This window comes from Aulonocara sp. 'chitande type north' Nkhata Bay, linkage group LG6 (assembly GCF_057382095.1).
Source record: "Aulonocara sp. 'chitande type north' Nkhata Bay isolate Kocher_YH1m ecotype deep benthic linkage group LG6, A_spYH_male_GT1.1, whole genome shotgun sequence".
Lineage (NCBI taxonomy): Eukaryota > Metazoa > Chordata > Actinopteri > Cichliformes > Cichlidae > Aulonocara > Aulonocara sp. 'chitande type north' Nkhata Bay.
Genome location: NC_141349.1, coordinates 12,819,145 through 12,839,027, shown reverse-complemented (window position 1 = coordinate 12,839,027; position 19,883 = coordinate 12,819,145). Strand labels below are relative to the sequence as shown.

Below are 19,883 nucleotides of genomic sequence, written 5' to 3'. Positions count from 1 at the left end.
AGCACAGTATGAAAGAGATGTTTCACAGAACATTTACCAGAGACAGACGCTGACTAATATGCTACAGTTCATCTTTATTCTTTTCTAGTTGTGTTAGTGTTGCCATAACTCTGCGTAGGTTCTCTTCATTGTGATTGATTTCTGCAGCTGTTGTCTCAAAGTACTTATTCATGTACTCCTTGCCGGCTCCCACGAAAGTCTGTAGGTCATCCATTAAATCCAGCACTGGTGTAAGCAGTGATGTAAAACGTTTCACTGACTTCAAAAGTTCGTACAAAGGATCCATGAGACGTTTAACATCATCAAGGACAGCAGGAACATAGGCTTTGTCTAAATTATTTTCAGCCTGGAGGACAAAAATAAACCAAATTAATGTAACAAAATATACAAAAGTATGTAGTGTAAAGAGTGCAAACAGACTTTTGTATGATGGGAAATTGTTTTTTTGTTTTAGTTGTCATAGCAAAGCATGTTTTTCTGTTTGGAGTCTGTCAACATCCATGTCATTGACAGACTCACCTTCCTTCTTGCTGTTTCCTTTTGTAATTTTTCAACGTTTCCTTTCAGCTCCTCCTGCAAAACCAGAAAGAACGTCAACAAACATGCGTGCGAAACATGTAACTGGGAGAAAATGAGCATTTTAAAAGTAAGGAGAAAAGCTTAACCAGTGATCGGACGGTCATGATTTAATGGTAAAGGTGGTTAATTAAAAGTTACATTCTTTATTAAAACAACAACAACAAAAAGAAAGTTAACAGTCAGTTTACCAGTTCGCCCTTGTTTATCAGTGAACTTGAAAGATGGAGCAGACACAGCAAAATCCTAACTAAGCCTTCGGTAGTTGTGACACCACTCATGGTCAACTGTGCCGCTGCCATCAAAGTTTCTGAAACACATGAGAAAGTATCAATAAGGATTTAAGGAAATAAAGATTTGTAAAGAAATGTACAAAGAGAACTTTCTAAGTTTAAGAGATGTTGCATGAAAATCTGCCTGCAATATGTTTTGAGTCAAAGCACCTCTTTCATTTGAATTCCAAAAAGTCACGTTCTGCTTACATGAAAATATCAGCTTCTTTTACATGAACTACTGTGACCTTGAAAGACCTTCCACAGTGAACAAAACGAAACAGAGACTATATTCAGAATATGCATGTGCGTGCATGGATTTATACTAGCTGTCTGTGTATCCTAAATGCACAGACACTGTGGGTACATCAGGGAGTGCATCTGAGATCAGATATAAGATAAGATAAGATAAGAATAACTCGTTATTGTCATTGCACATTCATATTTGGTACAATAGTACAATGGAATTGGAAACTGTCCCACATCGGCACTAAACACAACTAAACACAACACAACATGTAGTGGATTTTTAAAAAGTGAAAATAAAAAAAGGATGAATTAATAAATGACACAATGAATGTTTATTGCACATAAAACTAAAACTAAAACCTCTGGAAAAGGCTGCTGCTGCTGCCATCGCTTGTAAAAGTGGACCAAGTGCTCAGCTTGAGAAAAAGTTGAGAAAACAGAGAAATTTGGAACAATAGATTTTTAAAAATGCTGCAAATGCTTTATATACAAAGTGACTCAACCCACAGGGAACACAGTCAGATGTGAGTCGCCCTTTCACTTTTGTTTTCAACAAAGTGTTTCTGTCCAGGGTGTACCCCGCCTCTCACCCTATGATAGCTGGGATAGGCTCCAGCGCCCCCGCGACTCTGAACAGGATAAGCTGAAGCGAATGGATGGATGGATGGTGTCATGGCTACTGAACGGACCCAAGCGCAGACAGTTCTTTAAACGAAACAAAAAGGGGATTTATTTACAATAGGGATCACCTTAGTGCAAAATATATGTACAGTGAGTTGGGAGGGGGTCCAGGGCTCCAGGGAGAGAAGGGGGGGGGGGGGGGGGGGGGGGAATCCACACACACGCTTCCTCTTCCACTCAGTCACCGCCACCGTTCCTCCGCACACACGCACTCCTCTTCAGCCGCACTCGCTCCAACACTCCACACACTGCCCCACTTGGACAGGTCCGGTAATTCGGTCCAGAATCTACAGACAGAAGGTCAAGGTTAGTTCCACAACATAAAACACGTGTAAGCGATCCTTCTTTGAATATGCCGCGAGCACGAACTCAGGTGGTTCGACGTTCCAGCGGTGAGCTGCTCTGTGCCACTGCCTTAAATAGCAGCTGAGGAAATCAGCCGGATCAGCTGCAGGTGGACACCATCCACAGGGGTGCGTGGGCCAAGAGTGAGAGCCCGTAATGAGCTCCACCCAGGCAGAGAGGAGGAGGAGAGACAAAAAAAACCAAAACTAACAACAACAAAACCTGTAGCGAGCGTGGGCCAACCAGAGAGACACGGGGACCGTGACAGATGGTTTCTGTTTGTCTAGTCTGCTTTATAGGAATAGAAGCCCATCAGCTATTGTTATGACATACCATGACAAAACACGCTTTTCTTTCAGTTTGACACTTCATAAAACGTGTCATAAGTGGATTGTGAATTATGTTATATATTTTTATTAGTGTTTAAGAAGTGTCCTGATTTCGTATTTGAGGTAAGAGACAAACGACTGGAGGTCCATTGTGCGTCAAAACAATGATTTTATTAAAGCACACACGTGTGTGGGAAAGATGAGCTCTGCAAAACATCAGCCTCGATCTCCCCAGAACAGTAAACGAGCAGTCATATATATAACATAGTCGATGACAAGCATCATGCGTCAAAGCAGATAAGAAACATGCATCAGTTCCAGTAATTCCGACCTTGGACATATTCTAAAAAAGAACAGTTCCTTCCTCTGTTCCTCCGCCACCGCCAGATGCTTCCTGTTATTTCACTTACTGCACTTCACTTATTTGTGGAACTAAACTGTCACGTATGCAGGTAAAACAACTTTGCAGTTTCGAGCAAAACAAGTCTATATACTGTGTATGTGTGTTCAGGCAGACTATGTGTCTTGACCTCAGTGCATGACCTCACTCGACAAACAAAGACATCTTAGAAGTATACTTCCTGACTCCGTTCGAGTCATCTGTTACTAGGCAAACTCCAATGCAGCAGGCTGCTGAACACACACAGGCCTCTATTCTGTTTACAGGTTATATGTAGTGTATTGTATTGTAAGCATGTATGCAATTCTTTCATGGCTCCAGGTCACCTTAACTTCCTATTGATCGGCCAGACGTCGCGCTGACCGAAGCTTCAGACCATTAATTAACTTGACCGAGCTTCAACTCTTTAATTAGCACAAAATGCAATATGGATAACATGGTTACAGTTGCACCTGCAATGAAAGATTATTATGTAATTATGCTCACACCTGAAATACAAACTTTAATGTAACATCAACAGTTTCAATAAATGCTCTAATGAAATGATAATGATAAATGATACGTAATGCAACAGTAATGATAATGTTATGAATAGTAACAGTAAAATAATATTCTATTCTCTACACTCCTCCTCTTTGGCAGAAGAGGTTTGTTTTCTTTTGGTACAGTATGACTCTCAACTTGCTATACTAGTTACATACTTGTAATTCTTTCAGTTTAAGGGAAGAAAGAAAATAATATATACTAGGCTTTTATAAAGCATGTCTGCTATATTCAAATGATAGAAGATTCTTTTAAAAAGTACACACAGAGCAGTTAGTATGATATGATTTATTTTAACTTTATTTATTTAGGGCCAGCCCTCATTGTTGTTGTTGAGAATTCAAGTTAAATAGAATGTGTCCTTATAGTATGTCCAATAAATCTCTACTGAATTAATCCTAGAATAAAATCTAGAATCAAGCACACAAACAGATGATTCTCTGAGCGTTCAAGACAATCTTTCACACATTCTTCTTCATCTAGTTGCTCTGATGTGTGACTTTGTGAAAAAAGACTTGCTGGACTGTTTGTGTGGCTCGTTGGTCTAGGGGTATGATTCTCACTTTGGGTGTGAGAGGTCCCGGGTTCAAATCCTGGACGAGCCCACGTGTTGTCTATAGAGCCTCTCAGCTGCCACATGCTGTTTAGGCTCCATTTGAAAGAATCTCTGCAGCTGCACACATGTTCCCATAGTCCCTCATACAGGGACAGCTAACAGATCTGATATGAAGGATGTTGTTGGCCTTGTTCTTATTGTTTACCATTTAAATTCTCCAAAAAGTTTTTCTAAGGTAATTATTTGTTATTCAAGATAACACAGAGTTTTATTTTAGATTAAATAAGAGAATTCAATTCAAACTTGTACACAGAACTACTACAATACACAGTTATGTATCATATATTATAAATGTGTAACTCTCTCACACGACTTTAACAATATGCATGTGGAAGAACGCACATCAGTTTTACTGATACACAAAAGGGCCAAAAATAAACATCAGTAAACATTAGTACTTCAGTACCACGAAGGAATCTCTTTCAGTGCATTATGCACACATGTAACTTATGTACCAAGTGAAATAAAATATTACAGATGAAAATTATGTGATGATTTTAACTGCAAAATTCAGATTTTAGGGTCAAAATGTGACTTAATTTGTGGTGTAAGGTTTCTGGTTATGAAGCTTGACGCTGTCATGCTCATCTGTATGACTATATGCTCATGCCACTGTGTTGATTGCAGGTGGGTGCATGCTCCATGTTGCAGGGTTTTTCTTCAGGTACTCTTTTTTTGTCCGCCATGATCTAAACACATGCACCTCATTGGAAGCTCTAAATAACCCACCTAAATTGGTTCTTAATTTAAAATTAAAAGTGATCATCTGAAAATTAGACGAAAGCTTATTTGTGACAATCTAAGAAACATGTAATTGAAGCTGCTCCTCTTTGCTGTGGGCAGGTTGGAGAGCAGCCACCTGGGCTTCGCTGGAGGGCAGCAGGAGCAGCCTCAGCACCTCACTCCTCCTCCGCCTGCAAGCACACCTCTGCTGTGACCTGGAAAATGCCTAAGGAAGCTTTTCCCTTTTCACTTTGGGTGTAAGCGGTCCTGGGTTCAAATCCCTGATGAGCCTGTTTGGTTTTTGGGGCTTTGCTGTTGAACTGTTCATGCAAGTCCTGGGAAACTGTAATTTGCTATTTTCAGATGTCATAAAAACTCCCTCAAAAGCCTTCAGCTGATCCAAAATGCTGGAGCGAGAGTACTGGCAGGGCCTAGAAAGAGAGAGCATAACGTTCAAGACTGAAGATTTTTTATTTGTCACATGCATAGTCATTAAATTACAAAACAAACAGTGAAATGTCTCCTGAACTGCTCCTTTGACTGTACAAAAAAAGACATTATATACAATAAGTAAATAGATTTTAAAAGTCTGGAAATTTTAAATCAAAAATCTGAAAATGTACTTTGTGCAAATGGAGTGTTAAAGTGTCTTGTGCCATATTAGCACAGCAACGTATTGACAGAGCTGTGCAAGTAAACAAGTGACCAGAGTAATATAAACAGAGTAATTCAACTGAGTGACCAGAGAAGTGTAAACAGTAATGCGACCAGGGTAGTGTGAACAGATTGATATAAGGTCCTGTTTCAGTCACTTATTGATGCTATGAGGGGAGTGGGGGCGTGTTCTGGTTTAGGACTCGTACGGCCTGAGGAGAGAAGCTCCTCCTCGAGTGTCTGTTTTGGCCCCGATGGTGTGGAACCTTCTGCCTGATTGCAGAAGTCGAAACATTTTGTTACTGGGATGGGACCAGTCCTTTAATATCTGAGATGCTCTGGACCAACATCTCCTGGTGTAAATGTCCTGTAGGGAAGTTATATTTGTGGATCATACTGTATTTGCATTTGTAACGCAGCAGCGTTCTGACGCACGGATCACTCTGCTTCTCAATCCTGGACACAGTTATTCCCACACCAGGAAGTGATGTTCTGTGTGAGGATGCTCTCCACAGCGCCTGAATAGAAAGTTCTGAGGACCACTGGAAAAACCTGCTAACTTCCTGAGTTGTCGGAGACGGTACAGGCGCTTGCCTAGCCTTTTTGGACTGGACGTGAATGTGAGCAGACCATTTCAGGAATGAGGAGATGTGAACACCGAGAAAGACAATGAAGCAGAAACTGCTAAGAGTGGGATTCAAACCCACACCTCCAGGGGAGAGTGAGCACTAAACACAGCACCTTAGACCACTCAGCCATCCTGAAACAGATCGAGCTGAACTGATTTTCTGATAAATCCAGAATCCAGTTTAAAATCCTTCCCTTCACATAAAAAGTCTTGAATGAACCTTTGGTCTAACTGCTCTTCACACCTGACTGGTAACAAGATGGCGCTGCTGTGTGTGGTTGCTCGTCTGTCACTCTGAAGTTTGTTTCTGTTTCTATTATTTCTGACCTGTTTCATTCACCAAACAAAGTCTCTGCTGAGGTATAATCGCCAGACATGATGATCACCTTTTATTGAAAAGGTCGGCACCACCAGGCCTCTTATCACAGCTCCTGACTCTGACCCCTCTGTCTCTGTGTTACTGTCTTGGTTAAGGAATACACCTGTTTACTCGGGGATGTGCCAACTTGCACTACGGTGCTAGAGCATGATATTGATGTCCAGGGAGCTAAACCTATTAAGCAGCATCCTTATCGAGCCAGCCCCCATAAGCGCTTGCTCATGAAACAGGAGGCTGACTATCTGCTGCAACATGGCTTAGCGAAGCCCAGTCAAAGCCCCTGGAGCTCGCCTTGTATAGTGGAATCTAAGCCAGATGGCTCGCCCCGTTTTATTACAGACTTCCGGAAGGTGAACTCTGTGACTGTGGCTGACTCACATCCTCTCCCAAGAGTTGAGGATTGTGTGGACAGTATTGGACTGCTCAGTATGTCACTAAATTAGATCTTCTTAATGGTTACTGGCAGGTCCCTTTAACTGAACGTGCCTCTAACATCTCTGCCTTTGTTACACCTGATGATTTTCTACAATACGCAGTCATGGCTTTCAGCATGTGTAACGCTCCTGCCACCTTCCAGAGGCTGGTAAATAAAGTCCTCCGTGGCCTGTCCAACTGCAGTGCCTACGTAGATGATCTAGTAATTTATACTGAAACATGGCAAGATCATTTGGAAACGTTACAGCAGGTATTTCACCGTTTGGCTCAAGCTACTCTAACTCTCAACTTAGCTAAGTGTGAGTTTGCCAAAGCTATAGTGATGTACTTAGGCAGGGAGGTGGGACGTGGACAGGTCCGGCCCATAGATGCCAAAGTGGCAGTGATTAAAGAGTTTCCCACACCTACCACCAGGCGTGAGTTGCGTAGGTTTCTAGGGATGGTGGGCTACTACAGAAACCTTTGTAAAAATTTCTCCTCAGTAGTCAAGCCATTGACTGACCTACTCAGCCCAAAAGTTGAGTTTATATGGTCAAGTGAGTGTCAAGATGCTTTTGAGAGTGCGAAAGTCCTCCTCTGCCACACTCCTGTGTTAGCTGCACCTGATTTGACACGACCATTCAAACTGGAGGTTGATGCCAGTGCTGTCGGGGCTGGGGCAGTGCTGTTGCAAGAAGACTTGCAGGGTTTGAACCACCCCGTTTGTTACTTTTCCCGCAAGTTCAATAAAAATCAGTTAAACTACTCCACCATTGAAAAGGAGACCCTGACTTTGTTGTTGGCTCTTCAGCACTTTCACGTATACCTGGGGTCCAGCATGTTACCTCTTGTTGTGTACACCGACCACAACCCACTTGTGTTCCTTACTCGCATGTTTAATCATAACCAGCGCCTTATGCGCTGGGCTCTGTTGTTGCAGGAATACAACTTAAGTATTCACCATAAGAAGGGGTCTGAAAATGTTTTAGCTGATGGTCTGTCCCGCTTGTAAACATGTTTTGCTGTGTTTGTTCTTTGTTTTTGTTCACACTCTTTAATGTCTGCTTCTGCCCAACATAGGTGGTACTTTAAGGGGAGGGGTGGCCCCGCCTTCCTCTATGGAAATCAACGTGTTCCAGGACTCACGGGGGATTGGCTGGCCCGGACCTATGCCCGCCCCACCTTCATGCAGGTCAGAGCGTGCCAGGCTGCTGAGGGAGCCTTGAGTACGACAGACCAATGACACAGCTGCCTGCAATCACCTGAGAAGATAAAAGGCTGAGGATTCTTCATTCGTGGAGGGACTTGTTGATTTGAACAGACTGTGGAGACGGTCCCTCCTGCCTTTGCACTGCTGCCATGTGAGCCTTTGTTTTGAGTTGCCTCCTGTGAGATGTTTAGATGAGTAGTGTTCTACTGGTGTTATTGGTGTTACTGGAGTTGTTATGTTTGTTTAAAATCACTCTATTGCCTAGTGAGTTGTTTCACTAACGGTTTTCAGTTGTGTTAATAAACCTTATGTTTTTCTTTTTATCTAACCCCCTAGTCTCTGGGCTCGTTTATGTTACGTCCACTGTCGCCTAGCAGAGCCAGGTCGTAACACAGAGCATAAACTAACACGTCACTTGGAGATAACTGTAGATTTTTCCTTCATGGTTTCAAATGTAAGCTGGCTGATTTGGTTCATTTTTGTTTTTTTGTTTCAAACTGAGCAAACCTGGTCTTCTCCTGAGGACTGCTGCAGGTATCATGCGAGCATGTTAATTTATTAAAAAACCAACAGCAAAAACCCCCCAAAATAGAATGAAACTCATTTCAGGAGACAAATAGCACTGATAGAGACATTTTTTTTGTACAGATGATTGGCAAACGGAAAGTTTCTAAAGAGTCGTGCACACACAAGCAGACTACTACAACATGCTACTTAGTTAGGCGAGTTTGGGAATGACAACCAAGCGGAACAAAATTAGACCCAAACATTGTCATCGAAACGAAAACACAAAAAGCTGAGGGGAGGGAATAGAGAGGAGGAAAGCTGAGCTGGCAGCGGGGTTGCTGGAGGAAGGCTGCGCCGCCTCGCCAGCTTAGATCTGCAGGGAGATTTTTACGTTGTGAGAAGAAGGGAATGTTTTTGAAGGGTGCAGAAGCTGCACGTTTGACTGTGGTGTGAGAGGAGCGTGTGTGTCTGTGTGTGTGTACCTTATCGTTCCTGCTAGCAGAGGATTAAAAGCGTACAGCCAGTCGTTCATGTCGTTCTCGTTGGTGGCCTGCAGGAGGATGCCTCCATGTTTTGTGCACACTGCAAATGTGTTGGGCGTCTGAAAAGAAAACATCACATTATATTCATGTTCATTCAAATGATAAATCCCAGTCCATTTGCCATTTCATCAATCAATGTGTCCAAAACTGGCCAACGTGCACCAAAACAATTTGAATGAATTCTCATTAAAGACAAACGTGTTACATCCAGCCTTTCTCTATCCTGCCTCAAACCTTAAGCATGGCTTGCTGGTCTTCGCTGTATTCCACCTGTGCTGTGGAGAGGTTGAGGACGCCTCGCTCCACGGGGTCCTGGTCGCTGTTGTAGATGAAGTCGTAGGGCCGGCGAACAACCACAAAATGCTTCCCCCATGAGTTAGAGCGAGGCTCCACGAAGCTTAGAAAACCCTTCTTGGACACAACAGATCTGAAAAGAAGAGATTTTATTCATTTATTTATTTTTTAAGAGAGCGCTTGTTTTTCTGAGGAAGAAGCAGAGTTGGTTTGTTTCCAGCTGAAATCATCCAGGCTCAGGAATTTGAATCGATCCACATCATTTCTGCTTGAACTAGAGAACATGAGTGTCGACTTACATTTGGTCTGTGAGACACATGTCATAGTGACAGTATTTGGGTTAATATGGCATTACTCACCCTGGTCGCATTTCTTCAATATCAGGCACCAAGTTCAGGAACTCGTTCTTTTGCAGCCCGCGCAAGGTAGGAGGTCTCCAGAGTGGGAACCATCGGGAAGTTTTCACAGTCTGAGCAGGAGGGACTGGAGGCACGTGAGCTGTTCTCAGGGGTCCTTTAACACAAATCACACCAAGTTAGAATCAAATAGATAACCTGTCAATAACCGTTTGCAGATCGAGGTCAATGTTCCTAAAAATATGTTTACTTCTGGCCCATGGAGCCACAGCGCGAGTCCGAGAGAGGGGCAGGTAGAGGAAGGGGTGAGGGTGGCACTGCTGAAGCTCGTCACGGATGGATCACGTCCGATCGGTGAGATGAGAGAAAGCTGAAGTGAAACAACAGCAGGATGAGGTAGACGTCAATATAGGAACTCCCTGATGTGACACAGAAAGGCTATTTTTTTATTTCTTTGTATTATTTCTCACCTTGCAGTCACTGATGCTGTTCACCAGCTGCTTGTATTCAGTATTGAAGGTGTGTGTCAGAAGGCGCAGGCACTACAACACAACAGGAACAAGACCGATCAGCTCCGAGCAGAGAAGGAAGAAGGCAGCAACAAGAACGCCCACTAAGCCCACGTTTTTCTCACCTTGGTGGCCAGCTCCTTCTCACGCTTTCAAAGGTGGTGCTGGAGATCTGCGAGGAGACGGAGGTGGATGTGGACAGAGTGCTGGAGCTCACGCTGGGGGACAGAGACTCACTCAGGGACTTGGTGGTGGGAGCTGTTCCCACGAGAGCCGCCTCTCCCAGAAGGTGACGGGTCTTTTCCACCTGGACGAAAGATGGGGGCGAATGTGAGGTGGGGAGAAGAGGGGAGGTTAGTCATGTAAAGTCTGTACTCTAAGAAAAAACTTTTTAGAATAGCACTTTGGTCTTTGAGCTGAAAAGTCATTTTTCCCTCTACGATATTAAACAGATTTATTTCTTTATGAATCTTTTAAGGCCCCACCTCCTGCAGCTGCTCCATCTTCTCCAGCTCCCACTGGTGCTCTAGGATGAGGCTATCTCCTCTGGGCCTCCAGCCGGCCAGGTTCTCCTCTCCACGCACATAAGCCACTGATGTGTCCAGCACCTTCCTCCTCCTCCTCTGCATCCCTGCTCAGGACATGAGCCCTCATTAGGATGAAGCTCTCCACAGAATTATGATAAAACAGCTGCCGTTCTTTAAACATGTTTCATGGCCGCTCACCTGGGCTTCCAGTGTCAGACATCTTACACAAGCTCAGCTCGTAGATCCCAGTCACTCGGTTGCTATAATGAAGCAGAAGTTTTGAACAAGGAAACTTTGTAACAGGGCAGATATCTTTGATTGTGAAACAGAGATGGCCACAGTGCAGCAGCCCAGATTTACCAGTCAGGAGTTTTGGAGTATCCAGTCCCAAAGAGGTTCTTGAGAGAACGGGGTGGGTAAATCTTGGCGTCTCGGGAGTAAAAGACCGTGCAGATGTCTTTGGTGATAATGGCAGGCTGGATGCAATGGTCCAGCTGCAGAGAGGAGATAAAGGGTGTGTGTTAGACACGATGACATCAAGAGACTTAAAAACACGTACAAACAGGTACAACACGGCGGAGCAGCGGCTGACCTCCAGATACGCAGATAAGGTCATGTAGATCTTCTCTCCGTAGGGAGTGACGCGGTTGAGCAGGAGGGACCCTTTTAAGGGTGTTTTTATTTGTGCTCCCTGGCCTGGAAATAAACGGTTTCCGATCAGACCTGCTTCATCTTTGTGCCCTTGGTATCTGACTCGCTTGCTCCCCCATGCATTTTAAAAGAATCCTTCTCTTCAGCATGAAGTTCTGGCTCAGCTTTAATGTCTGCGTTACGTGTACACAAAGACAGAAACATTCAATGATAAAAACACACAGTGGAATAAAATTGTAAGACGTCATCAGTTGATGCAGTTTAAGGACACTTGTTGTTCTGTGCAGTCTCACCTGGAGCTCACGCTTCTAGTTCATGCCATCATGACCAAAGATTCTTCAATTAATAGTTTAAAGATGTCCATGAATGCACTGCTAACTGCTCTTCACCCTGATAAAAATCAACATGCATTTAGAATAAGAAACACTTTTACAAAACCAAAAGCTTCACTGTACTTAGTGATTTATACGTCTACAAAACAGGTTCAGTTTGTAACTGAGAGAGCGGCTCAGTGGTGCTGAATTATATTTCCAATAGAAACACAATTTCATATGTTGTAGTAACAACACACTGCCACAAGATGGCAGCCTAGGCCTACTTTACCATGCTGTTCCAGTACAAAAGAAAAAGTGACAGAGCCTTGAAAGAGTGACAGAGACACTTTTTATGAACTCATCTGTAATGTGTCACCTTTTCTGTAGGATGAAGAAGTGCTTCCCTTCTTTTAAAGTAAATACAGGCTTACAAAGATCCTCTAAACATGTTTCTGAAATAATCCTAAACACAATCATTAAATCAAAAATGCAAGAAACTATTTATTTAATCACTCTTCTTAACTTAATTCCTTAACTTAGTAAAAAAATAAAATAAAATAGACAAGAACTTTTCTGCTGTCTCACCTCTGTCAGTTTTCATGCTGTTGCAAGAACAGGTGGAGGTGCAGGTGGAACTCTGACTTCAGTGTGGTTTGTATGTGCAGGCAGGAGTGTGACATCTCAGGACAGCAGAGGGTTGTCGAGCACGGTGACTCCTGCTGCGACGCCCCCGTCTGACTGTCCTGAGCTCTTGGTCCTCAGCAGACGGCCCACACACTCATTCATCACCATGTCTTTACCCTGCCTGTAAGAAAGCAAAGACAAGGCTAACATTAGAAACAGCCACCAACCAATCCCTTTTACTCTACCACCCAAAAACCAGTGAGAAACACTAGCTAGTATTAACTTGGAATCAAAGTGCACTAATCCCCAGGCTCCCAGCATAACATACAGTCCAACACAAACTCCACAAACTGTCTTGCTTCAGCTGACTTTCCTTCACCTTCTCTCCAGACAATCTGTTGTGCTCTTTTCAGCACAAAGCCACACTCCTGCTCACTGATCCTCACCTCTTTTTAACCTAGTCTCAGCAACTTTGTCCCATAGCTTGCACATCCTTTCCACCTCCATCTTTCTTCCCAGCCAACTGATACATACCTTTTCTCCTTCCTTAAAAGCCAGCCTAAGAAATACCATTTTATAAACGCCCCATAAATGAAACTGCCATTTTCAAAAATCGTATCATCCAAATTCATGCAGCGTGGCTAAATTAAGAATGAATTACAAACCCGAGCTTCCTTGCTAACATGATTAACAGCTAAACACTATCATAGTGGAGTGTAAAATTACTGCTAAAATAGCTCATATGAACCCTGATACTGGACTTTGTATTTATCAAAACAAATGATCTGATATTACAAAGAAAACTAATGATTGCTTTTTACAGTATTAGCCCAGAGTGATGTAAGGCAGGGTGGTTAGTCAGCCATAACCTGCTGACAACTTGTATCTGGTAGCTTTTTCACATCCTGATCAATGTTGTTGTCAAGTGTGTCTCATATACACTATTATCTCAGTCACAGTACAGCATGCATGAATCACAGTAGATACACAGTAATGCAAAACAGCAGGCAGTCATGTATGTGTCGTCACTGTTTTGACTGAGGCTAGCTCATACATGGAATGCAAGAAAATGCTGCATGTGTGTGCAGATCCACACATGCACTGCTTAAACTTCCCTAGTTTAACAAATGGTGAGCAATAAACAGAAGTTTTCAACATTTTTAAAGACGCTTCTATCCCCCCGCCCGCTGTACCTCCTCCTTCTCGCTGAGACTTCAAGACAAACCGTTCTGCTGCTGACAAGGCCACTGATACTGTTTTGTCCCTCTCTGGACCCTGTAGACCAGCGCAACCACAGAGAAATAAATCAGAGGAATAAAATGCAAATGATATTGCTTACACTGAACAGCAACACCCAGGTGAGGATTATCTAATGCCAAATTTTCCAAACAATGAACAAACCGTGCCCTTTGTCTCACCATGTCTAGAGTGTAGAGGTCAGCCAATGTCGCTCGGATCTGCTGCACAGCTTGAGGCTGGTCTGGGAAGAATCTGTCCAGGACTCCAGGTCTGGGGAGCACTTGCTGAACCTTCTTGGTACCAGCCAGGTGAGCGCTGATATCTGGACACTTCACAGCTCGAGAGCGCTCCATGAGGAGACGAGCATCCCAGCTCTGCAATGGAAAACAGACAATGAATTCTCTGCTTTTTATCATTAGATGTATTTCTGTATTAAAAAATTCCGTTTATTGGGCCACTTTGTGCTGGAAGAATTTTTCCAGCATAAAATAGCCTCTATCATTTCACTAACTAACTTATTTCACTGCTGCTAATGACGTTTCACAAACTGTCACAGGTTTTTTAGCTTCGTTCGTATAAACTTTCTTGTGGTTGAGATTCTCGAGAAAACAGCCAGCACACTGAGCAGCAGAGGGTGACAACAGTTGGTTTATAATACGCTGAGATTTGACAGACAGAGACAGAAGAATGAAGGAGAACAACACAGAGTCACGCTATCAAGGAGAACCTGGACGGTAGATTCAGCAGTTTGGCTTGAAGCTTGCAAACTGTTTTAACTTGTTATGTCCGATTAAGTTTTCCTTCCAGGATGCTCGCCAGTTTTCTTTCACTTGTTTCCTGCCAGCAGAATGCATACACAGCTGCAGTAACTACACACAATGTTGCAGAAAACATGGAGCAGCAACAAACATGTGTTGGTCTCTAATCACCCATTCAAACTCACACAGCGACAGGTCTGTGGTCACTTATATCAGCCAATCAGGGCTAGACTTGGTGTTGCTTAGCAGGGAAAGAAATAAACTCAATGATAATGACGCTCCAGTTTCTCATGAATACGAATCACTTTAAGCAAGTCTGCAGGTTTCATTTAGTGTTTTTAACTAAACTCTTTGATGTAATCATTCTGAGTGCAAATCAAAAGTTGGACCTGTTCAGAAGTGTAGTTGTCGGGCATGTAACCGTTCCTGAAACACGCCACAGTTTGCCGTCCCTGAAGTGAAAGTGACACAAAAGACACAATCCATGTCGACACACAGCGACCTCCATCTCCTCTTCATCCAGTTTGGAGGCCTTCCTTGAAGTCTCTCGTGCTGCTGTCCACTGGGAATCCCCACATGTGCCTCTTCCCCGTGTCTACGACATGTAACAAATATAATAAAATAGCAAGAAATTATAAAGTAAATGACAAGATTTTCCATTTACTCTAATTTAACAGTAGTCATCTTGCAGAAGACAGTCGTTTGGTTACTATAGTAAAAACTATTATGTCACACAAACACAAACACAAAGAACATCAACAATGAGCACCTTTCTTTTTGCTGAAAGTGATATAGCTTTCTGTTACCATCAACTGAAACCGCCAACATTTCAGGTGTGCATGCTGGGCAGCTGAAGCTGACATCACAGCACAGCTGCTCTTCCTCATCAAGAAAGCTGTGCTGCAGTGCATCGCTTTTGGCACGCCCAGTCTGTATGTACAGAAACATAACAGAGGAGTAAATATTTGCATCTGCTTATTGAAAAACAATATCAAAGAAATACTTCACTCAGCCTTCCCCCACACTTGCAGTTGCTTGCAAAAGTATTCGCCCCCTCAGATCTGTGGCAAGATCTGAAACTGCTGTTCACAAACGCTGTCCATCTAATCTGACTGAGCTGGAGCTGTTTTGCAAAGAAGAATGGGCAAAGATTTCAGTCTCTAGATGTGCAAAGCTGGTAGAGACAGACCCTAAAAGACTGGCAGCTGTAACTGCAGCAAAAGGTGGTTCTACAAAGTATTGAGTCAGGGGGCTGAATAATTACGCACACCCCACTTTGCAGTTATTTATTTGTAAAAAATGTTTGGAATCATGTATGATTTTCCTTCCACTTCTCACGTGTGCACCACTTTGTGTTGGTCTTTCACGTGGAAGTCCAATAAAATTGATTCATGTTTGTGGCTGTAATGTGACAAAATGTGGAAAAGTTCAAGGGGGCCGAATACTTTTGCAAGCCACTGTAGTACCACGCTCCAACAGTTTTGCAAACTAGAGGCCATCCTGCTACACATAAAATATATCAGTGTCATAAATGTTAGTTTAGTCACGTGTTTGTTTATTATCCTTATTGTTTTATCTGGGACTGTTTGCAAACATCTCAGAGAGAGGAGACACCAGCATCTGAACAGAGACTCAAACCAGCAACCTGCAGCTCCCTGCTTGGCTGCTCCAGTTTTCTCCTCTCTCATGTTGCCCACCAGTGATTTCTAGCTGCCCACCCACACAGCAGGCTAGAATATGCACTGAGCCTCAGCACCATGGTTGCAATACTTGGACATGTTTTCTTTATTAAATAATGAACCAGACCCCAAAAAGTAAACAGCTGTTATTGCTAGGCAACGGGAGCAGCATTTGGTGATGCAGCACCTGACATTCCTGACCATGTGGGCGGAGCATGCATGGAATGGAATGTTTTGTAGAACTGTGCAACACAAGCACTTAGTTACAGCATTTTTCATTTTATCCAGACACAGCTAGAGACACATCTACAGCAGCATCTCTGTGCAGGACAGACGACGGTTGAAGAAAAAAACACATCGAAAACTTCACTTCTCTACAAAACTTTGGTTCCTTTGTTTAAAAGGCCAAAATGAATCAAGGGAGATCGAGAAGAGGATTGGTGGGTGCGTCACCATACAGTACAGAACAGTCTGAGCTGATTAAACTACGAGAAGAATTTCAAATAATACAGGCTGAAAATGTCAAATTAAAAGAAGTGGCAGAAGAATCAAGAGGAGAAGCTAAAAATTCAAAGTTTGAAACCGAAGTAGTATTGAAGGAATTACTGCATGTGGGTCTAAAGCTTAAAGGAGAGAAGATGGGAAAACAACAAGCAGAAAATGAGAATGAAAACATCAAGAAAGAACTGTTGGAAGCTCAAAAAGCATTGCAGGAAGAGAAAAGCACAGCACAAGAAGCTAAAAATAAATATCAAACTGCAAAGAAGGAGGCAGAAAATGTGATGCAGGAATTACAGGAGGTGCAGGAAGCTTTTGAAGGGGAGAAAAGGAAAATGCAGTTGGCAGCACAAGAAGCTGAAAATGTAACGGCTGAAGCTGAAATACTCAGGAAGGAATTACTGCATGTAAAGCAACAACTTGAAGAGGAGAAAAAACGTAAACACGAGGCAGAAAATGAGATTGAAAATATGAAGAAAGAATTGTTGGAAGCTCAAAAAGTGTTGGAGGAAGAGAAATTTAAAATACAGGAAGCAAAGAAAGAAATGGAAAATACAAAGAGTTTCACTCAAAACATGAGGAAGAAGTTGCTGGAAACAGAGGAAGAAATAGAAAAAGAGACACATGGAAAATGGGAGGCAAAACAGGAAAGTGAAACTCTGAAGAAGAAACTGATGAAAGTGCAAGAAGAACTTGCAGAAGAGAAAATTGAGTTGAAGGTATTCAAGAAAGAAACGACAGCCTCTGAGGTGACCAAGAAAGGCTGCAAAGATGCACTTAAAGAAATGCAAAAGCACAAAAAGGAAGCTAAAGAGCTCCTGAAACAGAAAGTCAAACTGGCCAAACAGCAGCTGAAAGAAGCATTTAAAGACGCCGAGGAGCAGCTAAACAAAACTTTAAAAGAGCTGAAGGCAAAAGAAAAAGAAAAGAAAGCCGAGGACAGGAGTGGATTCTGGAGCAGACTGCTGAGAAAAAACTGACCCAGCAGCATCAAGTTTAAGGAGAGCAATAGTTTCTTCCTCCTTCCCCCTCTCTCAACCTTTCTTTCACAAAAATCCCCCCAAACTTGACTTGGGACGTTTGTTTGTTTTTAAAAACTCTATTCTGAATACATGTACTGAAATACACAAATAAAATTGCCATAACTTGACCTCACGTTGCCGGCTTCTTTTCTTGTGTGTCTGTGGATGTAAAACAGTAACACACTTTCTGCTCTGTGTGTTTTTAATTGTAAATAAATGCAATATATCTTCATTTTAAAAACTTCTGCTCTAAATCTTTTTTTAGCAAAATGCTTTTTTTGCCCCTTCCTGATTTCTTATGTTTTAACATGTTTGTTACATTTACATGTTTCCGATTTCAAGTGTTAACACAGATGGTCAGAGACAGAGGTCTGGACAGCTCTTTCCCTTTATTTGTATTTATTCAGGTTATTTTTATACTCAAAAATCCATCCACAAGCTTCAACGCGTCCAGAACTCTGCTGCCCGTATCATCACCAGGACCCTGCGGCTTTTAGTCAGGTGCGGCTTTTCTATAGATTGTCCATGATTTTTGTGATATCGTAAGACGATTTGTTTTGTTTGTTCCGCTGTTGTACGGCACTACGTTGCCTGGCGGAAGGATCGGGGTTCAAGAGTGGTATGTTGGTCACATGTCCATCCGCCAGGCAACATAGTGCCGTACAAGTAGCGCGAAAAACAAACTTCAAAGTAGCGCTATGCGTTCAGCGGGAGTCGTGGATGACGAGCGGCGATAAACTTGCGAAAAGCAAGTTGTGCTCAACTCTACCGGTGGATTCTGACAGCGTGGAAAAGTGTGCAAACATCCACGATCACCAACGGATTTCGAAGGGCTGGACTGCTGCATGATGAAGAGGAGGACACCGCCACGGCCCTTCAGAGGGTGTTCGACTCCGACACTGACAATGACAATGAGGATTATCTTTGGTTTTGAAAGTGACAACGAAGGAAAGAAGCTGAGAGTGGATGACGAAGCCATCCTGAGCCTGTTCGTTTCCGACACTGGAGAAGAGGACTTTGGTGGTTTTAGTGCGCAGGAAGATGGTGGTGAATGACTGACTTTTCTTCTTGTTAAAGCCGTGTCACTGCACCTGAGCCTAAAAGGTAGTCTGAATCTATTTTTCTGGTGTGCTGTAGTTTACTGTTATGTACTACATTTGTTACTCATTTATGAAGCACGGCACATGTGCAAATATGTACCCATAACTTGATTTTCAAAATATTAATAAAAGGGGTGTGTCTCCAAACAGCCATCTCTTTCCTGACAATTCGCTTTGTGCATATTCTCTTACATATGATAAGTCAATATTGAAACACCTGCGGCTTTTGGTCAGGTGCGGCTAATGTATGTACAAAACAGGATTTTCCCCTGATTTTAGCTTGTGCGGCTAATATTCAGGTGCGCTTTGTAGTCCGGGAAATACGGTAAGCATATAAAACATGAAGTGTTTGTGAGGTTCATCTGCAGCACCTTTGTCTCTGTGAAATGTTTGCTAATTTAACATTTTCCCTCCTAAACAGGAAGGAGTTTGTGGAGGCCTATGTGAATCATGCCTTCAACACATCAGTGGAGAGTCTGTTCCAGGAGTTCAAGCGAGGCTTCTTCCTGGTGTGTGAGCAGGATTTGGTGAGGCTGTTTCGACCAGAGGAGCTGCAGGGAGTGCTGGTCGGCCAGGACGTGCATGACTGGGAAAAGTTCAAACAGGTACAGTCAGCCAAACAGACACAGGCTGTAGTTTCACAGCTGTCCTGTAGCACAATAACTGTGTACTGCATACTGCCAAAAGCATTCAGCCGGCTGCTTTAACACAAATATGAACTTGAGTCACATCTCAGTCTTAATCCAGACTTTTGTATGATAGTATAATATAATAGTCAGCCCACCCTTCGCAGCTATAACTGCTTCCACTCTTCTGGAAAAGCTTTCCACAAGGTTTAGGTGTGTTTATGGGAATTTTTTGACTATTCTTCCAGAGGTGCATTTATGGTGTCAGACACTGATGTTGGAGGAGAAGGCCTGGCTCACAGTTGCTGCTCTAATTCATCCCAAAGATGTTCTATCAGGGTGAGGTCAGGACTCTGTGCAGGCTAGTCCAGTTCTTCTACACCAAACTCACTCATCCATGTCTTTATGGACCTTGTATTGTGCACTGGTGCCCAGCCATGTTGGAACAGAAAGTGGCCATCCCCAAACTGGAAGCATGAAATTGTCTTGATATGCTGAAGCATTAAGAGTTCCTTTCATCGGCACTAAGGGGGCGAACCCAACTCCCGATAAACAGCCCCACAACAAAACCGCCCCTCCACCACACTTTACACTTGGCACAGTGCAGTCAGACAAGTA

General features: G+C 43.0%; 1 protein-coding gene, 1 non-coding gene and 1 pseudogene across 2 annotated transcripts; 1 reads left to right on the top strand and 2 right to left on the bottom strand.

The window, feature by feature from the left end:
* The first annotated feature begins 3,928 nt into the window (after positions 1 to 3,928).
* On the top strand, positions 3,929 to 4,000 carry trnap-ugg (transfer RNA proline (anticodon UGG)). The gene has a single exon. It is a non-coding gene; the product is annotated as a tRNA-Pro (tRNA).
* Positions 4,001 to 8,775: 4,775 nt separating this feature from the next.
* Positions 8,776 to 12,320, bottom strand: LOC147327395 (kinesin-like protein KIF1B; annotated as a pseudogene).
* A 102-nt stretch (positions 12,321 to 12,422) lies between these two features.
* LOC147327394 (glutathione synthetase-like) lies at positions 12,423 to 13,981 on the bottom strand. Its single transcript, XM_086295008.1, has 3 exons — positions 13,762 to 13,981; positions 13,537 to 13,618; positions 12,423 to 12,524 (listed from the first exon to the last, which is right to left on the bottom strand). The coding sequence occupies exons 1-3, from the start codon at positions 13,933 to 13,935 to the stop codon at positions 12,505 to 12,507; spliced, it is 276 nt and encodes a 91-aa protein (XP_086151134.1). The 5' UTR covers positions 13,936 to 13,981; the 3' UTR covers positions 12,423 to 12,504.
* Between the last annotated feature and the right edge of the window lie 5,902 nt (positions 13,982 to 19,883).